The sequence below is a fragment of the Oreochromis niloticus genome, linkage group LG1 (assembly GCF_001858045.2).
Source record: "Oreochromis niloticus isolate F11D_XX linkage group LG1, O_niloticus_UMD_NMBU, whole genome shotgun sequence".
NCBI lineage: Eukaryota > Metazoa > Chordata > Actinopteri > Cichliformes > Cichlidae > Oreochromis > Oreochromis niloticus.
In genome coordinates, this window is record NC_031965.2 from 26756457 (window position 1) to 26776947 (window position 20491).

At 39.8% G+C, this 20491-nt stretch overlaps 1 protein-coding gene across 8 annotated transcripts in view; it reads left to right on the forward strand.

The window, feature by feature from the left end:
- Positions 1–20491, forward strand: part of spata17 (spermatogenesis associated 17) — a 61864-nt gene that overhangs the window by 22649 nt on the left and 18724 nt on the right. The window contains exons 10-12 of one of the 8 annotated variants that reach the window (XR_003220069.1): positions 1078–1188; positions 5221–5286; positions 17397–18554. Coding sequence is in view for 5 of the 8 variants with exons in the window: in XM_019359739.2 (XP_019215284.1) it covers positions 1078–1162 (85 nt within the window). In the remaining 3 variants the exon portion in view is untranslated. The other 7 variants (XR_003220067.1, XR_003220068.1, XM_019359739.2 and 4 more) reach the window with 7 other exon arrangements.

The window sequence follows — 20491 nt, forward strand, 5'->3', positions numbered from 1 at the left end:
TGACATTTTTTTATCAATAGAACGAGGCAACATAGAATTTTCAAATTCATACCATAGGTGCATCTACTAAAAATCTCAGATGAATTTGAATCTCAGTGATCTTGAAGTCAAGGGCAAGGTCATCTTTTCTGCAAATCACTTAGGATTTTGAAATTCATACTATAGGTGCATCTACTAGGAGGCCAAGTGGTAGCACTGGTGGCCGCCAGTATTTTTATATTATGTGATGATGATGGATTTTTCTTTTAGATTATATACAATATATTAGAACATTCATACATTAATCTAACATAATTCAGCTACAGGTATGTCCAAGTCCCATTGTTTGGTGTGTTTTAACAGACATTATTTACTGCAAATAGTGTCTGTATTAACTCGATAATAGCAAGAAGCTGCTCTTTGAGTGAGCACTGCTGAAAGAGAGCGACACAATTTTTCATTGTGGGCTGTGTACAGAAATGTTACTAAAAACTTATAATAACGTAATAATCCAGTGTAAGCTACATCCTTGCATGTGTCTTGTGTTGGTATTCGCCTCCTCCTTTTGATGCTCCATGTTAAATTGAGTTCAGTTTTGCTGTATTTTATCAAAATACTGGTATTACTGAAATATGTGGAGCTCCACTCATTTAGACATTTAGGATCAAGATTCAGTGAAGCCTTACAGGACAAAAGAACAAAGCTTTGGCACTAAACTCACAGCTTTGTGCTGTCCATCTGTGCCAATTATGTGCTAATTCTGATAAAGTTGCTTGCTGGCATCCCAAATATAGCAAATCTCCCAGCTGCAACTATCTCAGCTATTCTGGTGCAAAATAAGACATGCTTTCATAGTTAAATATGCCACTATTTGCAGTAAATTGCTTCCCGCAAACTCTTAGTTTCAAAACTGACACTGCACCATCTCTAGTAAATCCTGACAGTAGTTATATATCCATGGAAGGTTTTACACCGGTGAATCTCGCCCTATGAAAGTGAGAGACGTGCTTAGCAAACAACAGTTTTAATAAAACCAATCTGAAAACCTGTGTGCACTATATTGTATAACTTTGCTATTTCTTGTTGTCTGACACACAGAGAAACAGGAAGTACACCTTACCATCTGAGCCATGGCAGCAATTCATTTCCTCATCCAGCCCATACTGGCAAGAGCTTCAGATGATTAATATACACTGGTTATGAGAGGAGGTATGATGAAAACTGAAAAGACTAAACAAAAAGAAAAAAAAAATCATTTGTTTGTTTATTTGTTTATTTAATTATCCCATGTAGAGGGAATGGTCTGAATGGGCTAAAAGCTGTTGTAATGGGTTTATAGGGTTGAATTAGTTTGATCCTAAGGTATAATTCTTCTTCTAAGAAAGACATGAAAAAACAGAGCAGCACAACCTAAACCTTTCAACTTGTGTTGCACAAATTTGTCAAAAGTGACAGCAATTTAATAAATCGCCACTCTCCATCGCACGCATATCTACACCCACCCACACCCATACACACAATTCCCAGCTATGCCCTCCACTGCCCCTTCTCCATGTATACGTAAATGAGGTGTATGCATGGGTGTGTATGTGTGGGTATGTTAGTGAGAGAATGTGTGAGCGTGGGCCCTGCGGTCTGGTCCAGGCATTAGGTAATTGACTGTGTCTTTGCTCAAGGCCTTTCATGGATCACCGTCCTTTATTAGCTCACTTCCCAGCACACACACTCGCATACGTGCACACACACACACACATACACAAAGTTCCCAGCAGCTCCACCCCAGCCCCTTACTCCCCACCAGCAACCAGACCCAATTGCCCGGAAACAAGGAGTGAAACAAGAGAGAGAGAGAGAGGAGCAAGGGAAAAAGGAGAGAGCAGCGACAGGGGAATGAACTAACACGGCCCCAGGAAGTGGAGATAAATAAGTATGAGGAGAGAGTGAGCGGGTGAACGGGGTCTCCTCAAACTGACAAGAGAAATTGAGGGAGAATGATCCATATTTCACTGTATCATGTTTGTAAAATACAATTTTAGGAAGGTTGTAGATCTGCATTGGTGGTAGTATTTTGACTTTGCCTATCACCCTAGCCCTGTGTGGGTGAAAAGAGCCCGTCTAGATAAAACAGGAAACAAATGTGCCAAATATGCTGTTGAACTAACACAGGTTCACAGCAAAGCTGCATGGCAGTTTTAACTGTGTGTGTTAACAGGCATACCCACTGATAATCAAATAATATGTCGGTAAGTATAGGTGTGAATTAGAATGAGATTTGGTAATTTAAATGATGGGATGAGCCAGGATTTATTTATTAAGTTGATTCAATTGTTAGATAAGTATGTGTGTGTGTTTGCTGACACGTTTAGCTATTTTCTATTATTTTATTGTATCTCAAATCAAATATTTGCTAAACGTATTCTCTGTATAGTATAACATTGCCATGCAGGATGTTGTTGAGGAAGATGATAAAGACAGTAGTTGCCTGTCCTCGGCCCAGTCCTGTCATACTGCTGTCACTCAGAACTCATCAAACCTCGCATCTTTCTCTCAGAGATTCTGTGTCTTTGTATCTCTCTACCTCTGTTTACTCTCTCTCTCCTCTCACTCTGTGATAATTAGTGCATTAGTCCTATCATTGGCATCACCCTGAGCTACAGCAGCAGCCAGCGGAGCTTCTTGTCACATCTCACAGGGCCAGTGGAGTGGACAGCTCAACCCTGGTACTCATCATCTTCATACCATGCCTAGCCAGCCTCCCCCCAGCCACATTATTTAGCTATGTTATCCAGCCATGCTCCTAATTATTTTCAAATCCTAGCCATAGCCCTCTCACCCAGTCTCTGCCACATTACCTAGCCTTGCTTGTAATCATCACCTTAAGCGTTGCTTTAGCTTCTCCACACAGCCTGAAGCCTCATCATTAACATACCCCAGTTTTTTTTCTGTTTTCTTTGGCTTGACCATCACAGCTCTTGGCAGTATGTACACAGCATCCTCAGACCAAACCAAGCCCTAGAAATAGCCTGTGACTCCTGGACCTTTATTTACCTTAGCCATCTGGGTCACAGTATGAAAGTCTGTCAGTGTACACACACACATATCCACATGCATCCACACACATTCACAAAAATGCCAGTCCCTGCCTCTTGAAAAGCTGAGTTCCCTGTCTCAGGCCAAAGAGCGCTGTGTAAAGGTTGCCCCTTTTCTTGCCCATATGTGTGCTTACCCTTTTTGCCTATGTTCCTGGTAACCCTGTCATGCCAACACAACAATGATGGTTATTTTACTAGGATGAAATGTAAAGGACACTCTTTAGTTCATGTTATATTATCATTATTATTATCATTGTTATTTCAGGAGAAATAAAGTGATAAAGAGCAAAATGTAGGTTATTGGTAAGCAACACATTGCCTGAAAGTACTGTAAGATAAAATGCTATTAAAGATTGTGGACCAGTTACATGCTCCAGCAAAGACTAATTTCAAATGCAGATATGGGAAAGCCCTCTGTGTTCATGCTAATTTTGTGGTCGTTATTAGCCATGTCACCAGCGGTTCTGCCTATAACCATAGAAGATAGCTAATTAGGAGGCTACGTGCTAATAAAGTACACTACAGTGAGTGGTCACGTCTGTGTTTATCTGTGCTCCAAGCCTTTCCTTCTCTTTTCATTAGACTGATGTCCATCATAACTTTCAGAGCATCTGATCAGGAGAAACTCACTGATACACACTAAAACACAAGCACTCTTCCCTAGGTCCAGGTCTTTTTAAAATTTTGTTTGTTTGTTTGTTTGTTTCTGGTAATTGTTTATTGAAACAATACCAAATATGAGGTCCAGACATAGAGAAAATGAAGTTTTCTCTATGTCTGGACCTAGACATAGGTCCAGACATAGACCTTTCAATGCAGCAGTTGAAGCAGCTAATGTTGCAAATTACTCCTGAAACTAATAATGTATTTAAGCTGAGACTAGTATGAAAATGATAGCTCAAAAAATCATATAGTTTGATTCTTTTACCAGACTCATAACAGTGAACCCAAAAGTCATTATCTAATAATTTATATTTAAATCTAGGTTAAGGTGTAAACTACAGTACCGGGAGAGGGACTGGAAATTGTTTTCCTAACTTTTAGTTAATATGTGTGGTTTTACAGTGAAGGAAGAAAGACAATTTGTAAATAATAATGAAACTGATCAAATGATATCATGGAAGACCCGTATTACGTCAAGCCTGGTATTCACAACCTTTTAATTTGAATTTACCAATAATAATGCTGCCATGTGGGTATTAAAACGCGAAAAAACTTGACCAAGGGTGAAAGTCAAAATCAAATAGATTATCAGAACAAATACAGATTGATATACACCAGAATATGATCGGATTTATCTGTTCTTGTTTCCACAGACTGTATCTAAAAGATAGATGTAGTCTCTGTGTCAACCCTCATTGGTTATTCAAAAGCTGTTATGACACTTTAGGCTTTGCAATCTCATTTTTTTAACCACTGTGCTTGAATAACAAAGATAACCTAAGACACTGTTAGATAATTCCAGCTCTAACTAGCTAGATTGGTTAACAAGATGCATTTATGATTTACTGTGATATTGATTCAAGTGATCTATGCGACTCTGCTGCATTAGAGTCCATGTTACTAACCATTACTACTAACCATTTTACAGCCTGTGTAAAACTCTGAAGCCCTGCCATTTGCTCAGCTATAAAGCATTTCCCGCCACACCGCTTCCTACTTGAGACCTCAGGCTTATCAATTAACCCACCAATTCACTTACATTATGGTGACATTTAGGACTGTATACAGAGTAACAGTGAGGGTCAAGTTCACACAGCGTGATGTTAAATGGACAGTATCTGCTAAGTAGCAGATATATTTTGGTAAGATTTGAAAGAATGAATGACTTCAGATATTTTTGTTAAAAGATTCTGGACCGAACTCTACCAGATTAACTTGAGTGACTTTGTAGAACTTTATTTCTATAAAATAATGTATTAAAAAGGGAGTCGTTTTTGTTTCAGTGTGGTTACCTTAAATAAAGTTATTCTTATTCTTATTCTTAATACACCCAACAAAACACCACAACCACTAACAGATTGGCAGTATTGGTGTGAAAATATAAGTTAACTGCAATATAAAACGCTATGTCATCATAGTTATTCCAAAATCAAGATGGAAGTGTTTTTAAGTCTGAGTAGATGTTTTCTTCTCCATGTGTACATAGATGTCAGAGAAAGGAGGCAGACAAGCTGGATAGGGGTTCCTGTACTTTAATGGACTGCCTGTCCCTGTAAGGATATGCTCCACTGAACCATGCTGTATATAGTGTAGTATAATCACTGTCGATGTCTTTCTCCTTCCATCACTTTTTCTTTGCTCATCTTTGCTATCTTCTTTATTTGCATATGTTCTCTTTTTCTGACTTCTTCATCTGTACTACCAACCAGTAGCTTTTTCTAAATCCCTTTCCCCATTCTTGTAAAAAATATCTGAGTGCATATATATATATATATATATAGAGAGAGAGAGAGAGAGATAAATGGATTGTGATGAAGCTAAAATGTAGATCAAAGACTGTATATAAAAAATGGACATATTACCCATGGCATTATTCTGTTCAATGGTTTATTTATTTAGTTTTATTTATATAGTTTTATATAGTTTCAAATCACAAAAAACTTACCTCAAGTTGTTTTATGCAGTAAGGTAAAGATTGCAGTTTTAGAAAGAAAACCCCAACAAACAAATGACCCCTTATGAGCAAGCACTTTGCGAATGTGGAAAGGAAGAACTCTCTCTTAACCTTCAGCAGAATCAGACTCAGCAAGGGGCAGGCATCAGCTGCAACAGGTCATGTCTTGGTTTTTGAAGCCTAAACAATATAGTTTTTGCTGTCACTATTTTAGTTTTTGGAGCCAGAAGTGACCAATGGGTATTTGGGTAGCTTAGGAGCCCACCCAAAAAAAGGGTAGACTCCTCAGATATCCATTAACTAAGGAGCAGCGTGCATTGACTGCTTTATTAAATAAGATAGATACAGTACCTGCTATTTAGTGCTAAGAAATTTAAAAAACAAAAAAGAACAACAAAAAAAAGAAAATCAGAAGCAGACCAACAATTATAAAAAATGAAGCTCAGACTTCTTGGATAGACGTGGATGTACACACACCACAAGCAATTGTGCTTTTCACATATTCCAAATGGCACCAACACTGCACACAAGTATAGAGGTCCAGTTCCATGATTGAAATTCTAAGAGGTCAATGCTAGACAGTTGCCCACTATAGTCATTTGTTGGCATCCATCAGTCAGTTAACTTTAAGTAAACTCAAATGTAATGGTTAAATTTATAGCAATTATAGATTAGACATGGAGACCCAGGCCATTTTTGGTCTCCAAAAAACAGGCTCTGAACATTCAATCTCTTCAGATGCATTTTTTTTACATTGAAGTCTATTTGGATTGATTGACTGTTGGGGCTACACTCAAATGTACTGCTGTTTTTGGCACTTTCACAGTGGCTTCATTTTTCTAGGCCAGGAGCTTGTCTTATTGGATGGGCACAGAGAATCCAGCACCCACATTCTGTATCTATCTGTTGGAGATATAAGGTGTGTATGTATCACTGTGTGTGAGTCCGATTTTTTCAGGTTATGTTTTTTTGTGTGTGTTATGGCTTTTGCAACTTTCTAAGCAGCCTAGTGTATTTATAAAAACCACCCATTTATCAGTTGTAACTATACAAGATGTGCACACTTGGGTATATGCACATGTATGTGTGTGCTATTAAAGTCTCATATGTTCCTTAGCCAGTGTGGGAATATGTGTTGGGGGTTGGGGGTGGTGATGGGACCTGGAAAGAGAAGCAATCACAAACACTTAAACCAGCAAATGGCCTTGATGTCCTGTGCAAAGCAGCCCGTGTTGACTGATGAGCCTGTTAACCCTGGCTGAAACAACTCCAGCACAGGGGATTAGACAGCAATGCTGGTCCCGGCTGTTCGTGGCCCATTTTGCATGGGAATTGTGCATATTTAATCTAAGGTGTGCCGAGGTGCAAAGACAAGCCTCCCTCTTCTCCGTTTCTCATTATAGATGTGTAATAGCACCCCGAGGCTGAGGCCCTTAATTCACCAGCCCCAGCCCAAGTCTTAATCTTACCCTCAGTCTCAGCCCCCACCTTCCCCCAGTGCCTACTTTCAACCCAAATCAAAGTCCTAGTTGCAGCCCTCCTCCTAGGCTTTGTCTCTCCTAGTTCTTTCCTATTCTAAGCCTTAGGGTGCTAGTATACTTGTCAGACGGTCAAACAGTGTCTGTAACCGCCTTCTGACATTGGAATTGACGTGGAAAATTGGCAAAAATCAGATACTTTTCATTTTTGTGAACTTTTGCACTATGAATGCCTTTGGGAGATAACCAGAATTTCACTGTTTTGTCCCACAGGGCATTTGCAACGGCTAATAGAAAACTAGGATTAAACAAGATTCATTAAACTTTTGTATTATGTGTTGTTAGAATCATGAAATGACCAATAGCAATATGATGATAGAGAATAATGGACAAATTGTAGGAAGATTGTCACATTTGAACATTGGTAGCATGGAAAAGGTGAGGTAACTAAAGACAAAAAGTTATGCTAATTAATTTCCATTATAGTTGTATTTTTTATGGTAACCCTTTTTGTATAGAACTAACACCCTCATTATTAATAATATTTTATCACCATGGCCAGACACGTGACAACCATAGCCACTCATTCTGGTAACTGCATTTTCATAAGGAGTTGCTGCTTTTTTTTGTTTCTTCTTCATATGTTAGTTTTGAATTCTGCATTTGTTTCCAGATTAATGTGATTGAATGTCAGTGATGAGTCTTCTGAAGCATGTATCTAATTTCATCTATCATGTCATCTCTCTCCCTCTCTCTCTACTCTCAGCAACCCCCTCTAATCCGGCCCACCCGTTCACACTCTTTGCAAGACTGAACAATTAGTACTTCTCATTTAGTTATTGTCTTATTCTTTGCCATTTCCCCTTATACTTTTTCTCCATATTCTTCTTAATACAAAAATTTTGTATATATGCCCTATGTATCACATAACTACCACATGAGAAGAAAGTATGTGTAGAGTGTGTGTGTGTGTGTGTGTGTGTGTTTATGTTAGTAAGAGGGACCCCATACTGTGGGTGTAATTTCTTGTTTGTACATTGTTCCAAACATCTTTGGTTACTGCAGAGCAGGCGATAGATATAGAGAGGGACAGAGAGGTTGAATCAGGCAAAAAAAAGATTGAGAGAAAGGGAAAGAGAGAAGGGAGCGGGGAAAAACAGGATGATAACAAAAGCGGCTCAGATTTCACAGACGCATATTTCATCAATCATGTGAATAAGTCGTGGTGATTATGCATGGCGGTGGCAGGCCGAGGGGGGCTGATTACCATACACCATAAAGGCTGCTTTCTTATCTCACACACACTGATTAGTTTCTGTCTGCAGATAGCCTCTCACTCTTCGCTCTTTCTCTCTCACACACACACACACAGATACTCATGGGGTGTGTGTACCTCAAGCATACGTATACAGTGTATGCAAGCATGCAGACACAAGGTTACATGCACTCACTCAGTACTGTTGGAATTCCAGATAAATGTAATTTAGCTGGTGGCATTAGGTCATCATTAAGTGCAAAATGAGAAAAATTCAAAAAGCCTGTCTTTGCTGTGGTTTTTTGCTTTTTTTTAATTAAGGAGGATCTGGGATAATCTTTTTGATAAATGTGATAAAGCTGTAAAAATGCAGGAACACCTCTTCAAACTGTTGGGCTTCGGAGTAGCTATCTTTGCGTGCAGTAAAATTGCACACGCTTTCTTTCTTTTTAACTTTTTTTTACTATTTGACCTATGTGGAAGAAATCTTGCACAAGTCCTCAATACAAAGACCTTGTGTTGTATCTTATGATGTCCCAAAGGAAAGGCATGATTAGGTAAATCAAAATGGTCTTGCCGATTTGCTGTGGTCCTGTTTTGATACTGTAGGTCATTCTTTTCTGGGACTGTGTGTTTGCATGATGCAGAACAAGTGAAAGAAAGCAAGAGTTCAGCAGGATGGGGAGGTGAGATTGGGGCAAATAAGCCATGTATGAAAGGCCTCGCTTTGTGTCTCAACCACAGAATTAGAAATGACTCTTTTCTCTTGCACTTCTCTCTCTCTCCCTCACTGATATATAATGTAAACTCATTTAGTAACCAGGCTGAAGCTGTGTCGTGCTGTCTTGAGTGCCTGCATGTGAGAAGTGCGCCTGGGACGCATTAGGGCCTCCTGACAGGGGCCTGGGAGAAATAAGTGAAATTAATGGAGCTCCTTTCATGTCGGACAAGGCCGCGGCACCCCTTTCACGCCGCATACAGTCACAGAAAAGTCAATACTTTTTTATTACTCCTCGCTTGCCCTACATTCCCCACTACAAGTGCTCTGCCCACTAATTGGTTTCAGTTTCCAGAGAAAGAGAGAGAGAAACAGGAGAGAAAGTGTGGGAGAGAACTCCATCCCAAAGAACACTGAAGCAAATAAATCAATCTCATATTTTTCTCTCTGCTGTCTTCTTTCATAGTATAACATCACAGCAGAGAGAAGGAGACATGAGAGTGGAGAGAGGGAGAGGCTAAATGGTTGGTTAGAGCACGCCTGTTCCCCTGGGAACATGATAATATCTGCGAGCCTGTTAATGGAGACGAGTGGTTAAAGTAGTCTGACTCCCTGGCCAGGTCACTCTTGGGGGTTTCTAACCAGCAACTCTACCTCTGCTGACTCTTTCCACCATAATGTGGAGTGAAGCATCCTACTAAAAGACTGATTTCAACTCATCTTTGTGTATATGTGGAGATAGAGATGCAAGCTTATCAGTATATTATCAATATTACTATTATTATAATTCACATGGTGAATTTCTCAAGCTGTATTGAGCTGCCATCTAGTATTTAAAATTAACACATATGTCAGCATGTGTAATTATCTAATATTACTGCATGGGATGTTGACTAATTGAGCATTTTAACATTGTTTTTCAAAAAGAATAGTTTTGCAGCAGCAGTTTAGTACATGTTCCAGAGTCACCATCTGAAGCAGTTGTAAATTGTCTATCAAGTTAAATTACATCTGTATAGCCCAATAAAAATGTGTGTGCTTGCTGTTCTAAGTAGGTCTGTAATTATTGGATTAGAATGGTTTCATGTGTGTGTACTGACGCATGTATGTGTCCTGTCTGCCGCTATGCTGTTCACTGATGTGCTAAACTTAAGTGGCAGTGGGGTTGGCCTCTTTCAGAAACAGCGGAGCCACAAATTGATGTGACATTTTGAACCCCATCTCACCACAAACACACACTCACAGAGACACACACGCATACAGACACACCGACACACACACACTAATTAGCCTCCAGTTAAAGGGAGGTTCCACCAGTCTCGTTTTCTTTCTGTATCCCAGCTTTCACAGCTCTATAGTATGGGCAAGGGCAGGTTTGGGGGGCTAGAGCATGTGTGTATGTGTGAGTGTGTGTGTATGTGAAGAAGCTGTCACACTGAGCTGGCATCACCATCCAGTTTGCCATCTCTTCCTCAGTTTGACAAGTCCCTGTTTCCTACCCTGTGGCCAACTCGCACACACATACGCACTGTCTCTCTGTCTCTGTCTCACTTGTCTGTCACACACACGTATGATATGTGAACACACCAGTCACACACTCACGTGTATTGTTTGAATGCTTCGGCTAAATAAATGTATAGGCACACATGTGACATACACACACACACACCTACACACCTGTCCAAATGCACAGATGACCACATGCTGCATATTATGCAATGAATGAGTTTGACAATGTATGCAGCATGGTCTGGAAAGGGTGACAGTAGCATATCAAATCACATCATTGTTACTGAAAAGAGCTTTCATTATAAATCTACAGTGGAGTTTGCTTTATATTTGTCTATTTATGTGGCAGCACTACATGACGGTTGTCATGTTCGTGTGTGTGTGTGTGTGTGTGTTCTCAACAGTTGTCGGCGTCAGATTGCGGAGGGCTTCTGTTTGTTACAAGGACAGGCTTGTCCCTCCCTCCAGGCGTCGGCATTATGATGATTGTCATGGCGATGGAGTGTGAGTGACAGGCGGGATCACATGTGCTAGCCGGGGAGCAGGAAGCCCAAACCGCCCAACTCCCTGACATTAGTTTGTCCTTCATCAAAACTTTACATTCGTTTATAACTACTCACTCTCTGCGTTGCAAAATCTTTCTTGTTTACATCTTTTTTTTACCATCTGTCTCTTTCATCTGCTGATCTTTTTTCCCCTCTTTTATTTCAATTTCTCTTCCTCTCTCATTTACATTTCATGTTACCACTACTGATATTTCTTCCACTTCTTTTTTTCTCGTGTTTACCTCTCAATCATTCTCTTACCGTTTCGGTTCCACATTTAATATATCTGGACTTGACACAACTTTTTAGATTCTCTTAGCAATGGAAGTTGTATTCTTTCACACCTGCAAACACACACACATTTCCTGAGCAGGCTGGCTGGAGGTAAATCACCTTCTATGGAGCAGTAAGTTGTGTTTGTGTGTGTGCGAGTACAAGCAATTTTTTGTTCAATACATGGTTGTTTGCTTCGGTTGTTTGTTAAGATGTATGCGTTGGTGTAATCTAATACCTGTGTGTGTGTGTGTTTGTAATTTTTGATGAGAGAAGTAGAGCTTTTTGTGCATCACAGCAGAAAAGGAGGTCAGGGTTTGCACAGAGACTCGGGCATTCATCATTAGCCTGCTGCCGCTGCTGGTAATGTTGCCCGTTACAGCCGTGATTAAGAGCCCCGCTTAGTTCCAGTAGTCGGCTCAGATGCACAAACACACACACACACACACACACACACAAACACGTGGTACCAACTACTGCTCCGATATGCTGTTTTTTTAATGGGAAAAGTCTTTTGAATCATCACCCGTTTCAGCATGTGTTCATGTGTGCTTGTTGTTTGGGGACTGAGCTGTACATGGTCTCTAACTGCAAGGAGGCTTCAGGGCCTGATGAGAAACCTGTCACAGTCACTCATGAAAAGAGCAGTTCATCGCTCCAAACACACTTTCTCTCTCTCTCTTACACACACACACACACACAGAGCAGGAAATTGCACACAGTCTCTTGTGAGTATTGGAATCATAATGGGATATGTACACCTTTAAAAATCCAGGAAATGGGAATAACATTCTAGGATTCATCACCCACATGAATAAGATGCTATATTTTTAAAACTTTTTTGTAAGAGCGGGTCTTCAAAAATTAAAATCACTTTTAAAGTTACAATTCATCTGTCAGTTTTAGTTAAAACGAACTAGCTCGATTTTCTGGCATGCAACAGTAGTCACAGTGAAAAGAGGAATGTCTGAAACAGACCGACAGATTTTAATTTTGAAAAACCCCTCAACCTGGAGCTCCCAATTGGAAAGTCAGAGCAGACTGACATACCTAGTTAGCAATGCAAGATGGTGGTACTGAACATAAACAGTAGTGAAAGTGTAAATGTTTAATCTGTACTGCCACTGTTGTGTATTTTTGACTCACTAAATAAGTCATATGAAGAATACCGATTAGGCTCTATCCTTGAAAGTGTTTTATAGGCACAAAAAAATAAGTATCATGCTGTCTTGCTAGGGATACTTGAATGTTTCTATTTTTCTAGAAACCAAAACAAATCCACTTTTGAGCCGTAAAAGGCTGATGGAGTATTGCTGTCCCCCTGCCAAACGTATGGCCTGGCAGCCAGGGTGGACGCCTACGTTTGTGAATGTGATAACTCGAGAACGAGCCGACATAGGAACTTCAAATTGATACCATTGGTACATCTACTAAAAATCTCAGATAAGTTTGAATCTCAGTGACCTCAACCTAAAGGTCAATGGAGGTCAGGTTTTCTGAAAATCTTGTGAATGCGATAACTCGAGAACAAGGTGGCATAGGAGCTTCAAATGAATAGCATAGGTGCATCTATAAAATATCTTGAATGACTTTGACTGTCAGTGACCTTGACCTCAAGGTCAGAGTAAGTTTAGTGAAAATCCTGTGAATGCAACAACTTCAACACAAAGCAACATAGGATTTTCAAATGACACCATAGGTGTGTTTTCTAGGAGGCCGAGTGGTAGCTTTTCTCCAGTAAATTAGGTCACTAGGTGGAAATGTGTGACACAAAAGATTCTAATGTAATGACCTATTTTAATGGTATGTGTCCACAGGATCCATGAACTTCATCTTTGAGGCTATTATTTGCAACTCAAGTTGAGCAACTGATGGGCTTGTTTGTTCCATCAGCTGCTTTGAGAAACACATTTTTCTGGATTGTTTAGTTTAATCCTACATGGCTTCACAACACTTCTCCCTATGGCTAAATCCCTATAACATTGTTTCAGAGCCTTTACTATCTGTTATAGACAGTGGCATGACAATATAACACCAGTTTTATCTTTAAATAAAGTTATTAAGTCAGAAACTTCCAGTTGTCCGTATTGATGTGGCACCATTGTCTTTCCCCAACCTGTTTTTCCCTTTCTTTCTGTCTCTCTTCCCCTTTTCCTCTCCTTCATGTTGCTGGCATTCCCTCGGGCCTGTGCTGTAAGGCGTGGAAGAGGAGCAGAGACAGAGCATTTAGTAATAGCTTCTTAATGGGCTTGTCGACAGCCACATTAGAACGCACAGGCAGCGGGCGAGGCCGGGCAACGATATGCCAAGCCAGATGCCATGCCAGCTGTGACACTCCGCTTTCTCACTCACGCTCTCATTTGTAATCACATTTCTCATATGGATGGACGCCGTGTGCGTAAAGAACAGCAGACAGGCACATCACTGTCACTTTTCCTTTCCTGTGTTCTTAAAAAAAGGAGCTTTAACATTTTGAAAAAAGCAGGAGGTAGTAAAAAATAATCGAAATCCAAGGAATGTGCAGTTTTTTAAGAGATTCCTGCTTGTTTCAGAAGATAAACAAAGCAGTATTATTCTATAAACTGGCATGAATATCAGTTAGAGCTTATGGTGCAACCTCGTCTAACTTTGACCTAACTGTAGTTCCTTTTTAAACTAAACTTGTGTATATTTGGCATTTCCTTACTATCACAATTAGTCTGTCATTGAATGGGAGAGTCTAAGAAATATAAAAGATGTTTTTGGAACAATAATACTTGTACACTTATTGATTAGACTCTAATATATGCCATAGTCTTGCGAGAGGTGCCACAAATTGTACAAGATGGACTTAATGTCCCTGTCTTAAAAGTAATGTGGAATTGACTACATTTTTTGTCTGATGGGTAGAAGGGGTCAACTACTGTGGTTGCAAAATGCTGAGACAGTAAAGAAGTAGAAGAAAAAGCTCCGACTCTGTTGTGACCTCACTCTCCTGAGGGGTTTATGGCTTCAGAAACCTGTCTAGTCTTATTGAATATAGCAGCTCATATTTTAGATTATGATTCAAGTTAAAAAGAACAGTAATGAAGAGTTTTCTTTACTGTGTCACTGGCAAGTATCTAGCCTATTAAGGTGCATTGTCCATATATTTATCAGTCTGATCTGCCTCACATCTGATTTGAAAACACCAAAATGACGAAGGTGAAAACAGTCTTCACGCTTCACAATGGACCTTTGCTATACAGGCAATGGATGACATCATGGTCAGTCCATCTTTTACATGAAATCCAGTCCTACCTACAACCATTATTAAACAGGAAAGTTTTAAGTCTATTCTTAAAATAAGAGAGTGTCAGTCTCCTGAATCAAAAGAGAGCACATTCCAAAAGAGAGAAACCTGATAGCTGAGGCGCCACCTCCTATCCTACTTTTGGAAGCTCTAAGAACCACCAAGTAAGCCTCCAGTCTGAGAGTGAAGTGCTCTGTCGGCATAATACGGTACTAGGATGTACTATATATTGCGCTCACTTTACTTTCCATGAAGCATTTTGGATTTATCTGTTCTAAATAACTGCAGTGTCTTACGATCTGAATTTTTATGACATGTATGTGTGACTTGTAGTATTTTGACTCTCACCAAATATCTGTATTGAATGAGTACAATATCATAATAGATTAAAATGAAGCCAAATCAGTGAAAAACCCAACCGGTAATCATCTGGCACTACCTTCGGTTGGTTGATTTTCAAATCTAACAGAGATACAAAGATGGAAAAGGTGTGATGGAAGGATACAAGTTTAGAAACTATGTGGGGAAAAAAGGACTGGGGAACTGAAAGAAAAAAGAATATGATAAAGTGAGGGGAAATGGATAGCAGAAAGAGGGAGGAGTGATTAAATGAATAGATGGATGATGGAATCAATTAATGAATGTTAATGTGCTACAGTGTAACTGGGGATTGCAATGTCATTGCCAAGGGTCTTATAGGTCTCCAGAAGGGGGAGCCATGTGTCAGTGACTCTTGTCTGTGTCAAAGACCTTTATCAGTGCAATAAAGTGTGTGTGTGTGTGTGTGTGTGTGTGTGTCTGTGTGTGCATGCACACATACACGCTGCTAAACACTGAATAGTCAGAAGGTGGCTCTTTGTTTCCTCATCTGATCTGATATCGTTACTACCAAACCAAATTTTCCTATGTCAGCGATGATCAAGCGAGATGAGGATGCAAAGAGAAAAAGGCATGTATGCGTGTGTGTGAGTCTTTGCTCTCTCTGTGCATGTGCATGTGTGAGTTTGTATTGGCAGCTGATAGCATTTTAGGAGCTGAAGCCTATATACAGACTGGCGACCCTCTAAACTATCGACAGCTGCCAATTGTCACTCTAGTGAGTGACAGTTCTCTATTGATGGACGGGATCTGCTGACAGAGAGATGAAGGACGAAACAATAGGAAACAGAGCCCTATTGGTGGAGAGGGCCAGGGGAGACAGTTAAAAGAAAGAGGGAAAAAAAGGTCTACACTAGCAGGAGCTTTGAAACTTTTTGAAGGTCATGGTAAGAATAGGAAGGAAAAGTTTTGGATCTGGATCAGTTCACCTTTAACTCTATCATGAGACATCATTTTCTTTAGCAGTCCAACAGTGAAAGAGAGAATACTCTTTGGGATCAAGATGTCTTTTGCTACAATAAAGAAATTAGTGTGCCTAATCGTCACACAAACAGCTGCTCAAGTAAAACAGTATTTAGTTTGCAATTTTGAGCTATGTTGTAGTTCGCTGCAGTTATACAATGCATAGTACCCAGGCACCAGCAACACCAGTAGTAACCACTAGTTCTCACTAGTTTTCTTTACTTTTAACTTGCTGTATAATTGAATGGAAAGTGGCCATTACTACTGTCCTAAATGCCACCACCTCAGATTGGAGCTTAGACACTACATGTAATGTAATGAAATTCATAGAAATGTGAGTGTGAGCCACTAAATCAAACATGGGCTAAACAACAGGTGAGGTGACTTCACCAGTTTCTGTTAGACATTCCTGTTTTGTCCTAGGTTATTCTTTTTGCTGCTTAACTTTCTGGTGGCTGGCCTTTGATGCGGAAGAAACCCCTGTTTTTTTATTTTTCTTCAGAATATTGACAGAGTAGCTTTGAATTTAGCTGTGTCTTTTGTTTGACCTTTGCAGTCCATCTCTAACATACACACAAAAATAGAACAAGCAAAAACATTTTGTATATGGATACAAATACAGTGCACACAGTTGTGTCTATATGTCTTTGTGTCTGCATGTTGCCTCACCTCAGGAAACTTGTGGCTAATTCCATTAGTGGGTGGAGAGAGCATGTAAATGAGGGGAGACAGCTGTTAGTGAAGGGAGGTTGATGGAGTAAGCCTGGGGGGAGTGGGGAGGCACAGACACACACCCACTCACAAACTCACATGCACAGCACTACACTTCACATATGTATATCTTTTTTCCTTAAAAATATAAGGAGACCGAACTGAACTTATTTTATGTGTATGCCTTGGGAACATGCCAGATTATTAGTCTTAAAGGCCATACATTCATGGTTACACAGAGTCATCACACATGCTTTAGGGGGGTTGTGACATATTTGCTTTTATTTTACGTTACAGTATATAATATAGTAGGCAGTATGCAGGAAACTGTAGCAGTAGGAGGGATGATGTCTATATGCATATACAATTTACAACTGTATTTTCTTCAACTCGATATGTGCACTCATAGTTTTACTTTATATTACCCACCCAACACAATCTGTTACATTAAACTTTTTTAGATATAATGGTTGTAAGTAAAGTTGTGTGCATACACAAAGGTAGAAAAGTGCATATGCACCACTTTTGTAAAGATAATAAATTCATGTGTGCTCATGACACCTTTTTAAATAAATGTAATATCTTATTAAATTATTTTCTCTTACAGTTTTACCCAGTGGATGAAGACATTACCCAGGGATTCAACTGCACATAAAAAATGCCCTTTGCATCACAAGGTATTAGGCTTGTCAATGAAAACGAAACCCAGTTTAATCAATTTTAACTGCGTTCTCCCTTAATTGTTCCCTGACTTTTCCACTCTGCACATTGGAGCATCACTGAAATGTAATCCACCCCAATAAAAATCTTTAGTGGGAAAAAGTAACAGAGTTTGTAAACTCAGTAAATTTAGAGCAAAGGTCATTAGCAGACACAACAAAAAAGATGCGGTTGAGTTAAAAATTCAAAGACCTCCAATGACACCAAAGCAGCTATCTTTACCCATCAGGTCCTTTACATGCAGCAGCTATTAATAACAAAACTACAAAGAGGATTGATAGATATAGCACACAAGCACTGTAAGTCAGGCTTTTTCCATGTATTCTTTTCTTACAATACCAAACTTTACCGGGCTTTAAACAATACTTGCATTGCCTGAAGTCTGTATTACTCACACATAACATATTCAAAATACATCTTGTATATATGTGAAGTACTCTACATACGTGTGTTTGTATGTTTGTATGTATTGGCACTGGGGGCTAATGGGTAGGGGGTGGGGGGTAGACCAAGGGTCCAGATGGTTGGAAAGATAGATGTAGAGGTAGATAAAGACAAAGAAAGAGGGAACAAAGGAAAGGCAGAAGAACACACTGTTTATCATTCAGGAGACTCTCCCCAATGGTCACTGCTCAGCTAGCACACATACATACACACAGGTATGTGTTGGTCTTAATCCTATTGTGTAGCAGTGACCAGAGTGTGGGAGTCTCATCACCTGTCTCCTCTCGCTCTCTCACACACACACACAGTGAAGGAGTATAATCCTGTCAGTAACTGTGATGGAATTTAGAGAGGATTTAATTTTTATAATTCTACCAGCATACTATGAATCATGGGAGCAAAAAGTAAAGTCCAGAATATCTGTGTAAGCACATACACATCTCTGTCTTTTGGTGCAATGTATTTTTTACATCTCAGTCTTTTATTCTGCTGTTCCAGTATATTCATTTTAAGTCTCTTTTAAAAAACATGTATATTCACTTCATCCATTAGTTTTCACACAAAAATGCTAAAATAAAATAAAATATTTATGATTTCTTTACTCTCTTGTGGCAGTTTTACATAATGTAATCAAATTAAAGTGAACACCACCAGTGTGCAGCTGGAAGCGTCTGTAGGGAAATGGCTGCAGATGGGAGCCATGAGGGTTGAAACTATTAAATGGTGCTGAATGCTCATATATATACATTAAACTGTCCTAAACAGGGGCAGCATGTTTGAACTGTACCAGGGTGGTTTCATTGTTTAGTATAAGATATTGTTGGCTGAATGTGCTTGATTGACGGGAAATTGGAGAGGAGTCTGGGCAGTCTGTCAAATTGTTAATATGATAGGTAATACCCCAAGGACATGCACATACGCACAAACAAGAAAGTGACTCCCTTTCTATCAGCCTTTCTCTATCAGTCTCTCTAAAGACTCCTACATGTACCTGAATTTCTTTACGTCGCTGTCTTTCATTTTCCTTCCCACACACGGACAGCTTTCCAGCTTTTCTTTTCACATATACTCTCCCTGTGATTTAATCTTTCACACACACCTATATATGCACTCTGAGTGTTTGGCTATGTGGCATTTTACTGCAGGTTAATAATGAGAGGAGAGGTGTGTGACCCTGTCAGAAGTGTGAGAAACTGACCCAAAGACATCAGACAGAGGCCGAGACCCCCCAACCCTGAGGGCATTAAAGTGTGTGCGTATAATAGAGGGGATGCATGTGTGTGTATGTGTGTGTGTCCATCCCCGTCTTCTCATAGATGACATATGTGGGGTCATTTACATACTATTACCTTTCTACTGGATATGAGGAATTACAGACACACACACACTCACACACACAGAAAGGTGGATTGGCCTGGTGTGATGTCCCTGTCAGATGTCAGGCTGCAGATGGGATGAAATAGAGGGAGGTAGGTCACGTCTGTTTCCTTTTTTTCTCTCACACAAGCACATACACTCACAGACACACACCTGTCTTGCCCCTAAGGTGCCCAGTTACTAAGAGAGTTGTCAGCAGGTCTGTGGGAAGCCTCAACTGTTTGACATCTGCCAGAAAACTCCCAAAACATGCATGCACATATCCCCCACCACCTCATTTCAGAACAACAGAGCATCTCCCAATGATCAACATTTAGATACAGTCATCACTTACTGGTCCCTGCTGCCACACACACACTCCTCAGGAGAAATAAATGTTAAAGTTATGGGCTAGTGGAGAGATTGAACTGCAGGCAAGTTGGTGGTGAAAAAAAGAAAAGCGAAGCGTATATGTGTGTGTCAATATGTGGATGTGTGTTAATGTTTGTATTTTCTCAGCTTTTCATACTTACACTCAGAGTGATAGAGAGACATGCTTCAATTTGTCCCACTTTCATACAAGATAATGAAGCTGTCATTCTCAGACAACTTCACTGGATTGGTACAGGACCGCAGACTGCTGCTCAGGGAGAGGCACACACACACACACACACACATCTACCTAAGTGTGCAGTGCTGCAAGCGATCCCCCTGGCCCCTGTTAAGCATATGTCAAATATAACCATGTATAGAAAGCGAGATTGTGTGACATATGTACAGCTGGCTGAATGGCAGACACAAATCGTAGAGTAACACATACACACGAACACTCAGCTCGTATCTTTAACATGCAAACAGACAGACAGCTCTGATAGCAAATAAAATGAAATCAACCTTGAATAGCAAAATCCTCTGTGAATACTTGTCTCTTCTTTACAAGTCAATTTCATATCCTGTAGCTCAAGACAAACCTAAAGAGATTTGAAATTGATGTAGAAACAGACAGAGGGTGGAGGGAAATAAAATGGGTTATAGAGAGAAAGTGAAGAAAAGAGGGAGAGGAGACCTTGGTGAGAGCCGGGATCATAGGTTAAATTGGGGTTGAAAAATTATAACTGACCATTTACGAGTGCAATGTCCATGATGTATTCAGCAGATTTGATGAAACTGTTATTCTTTTAA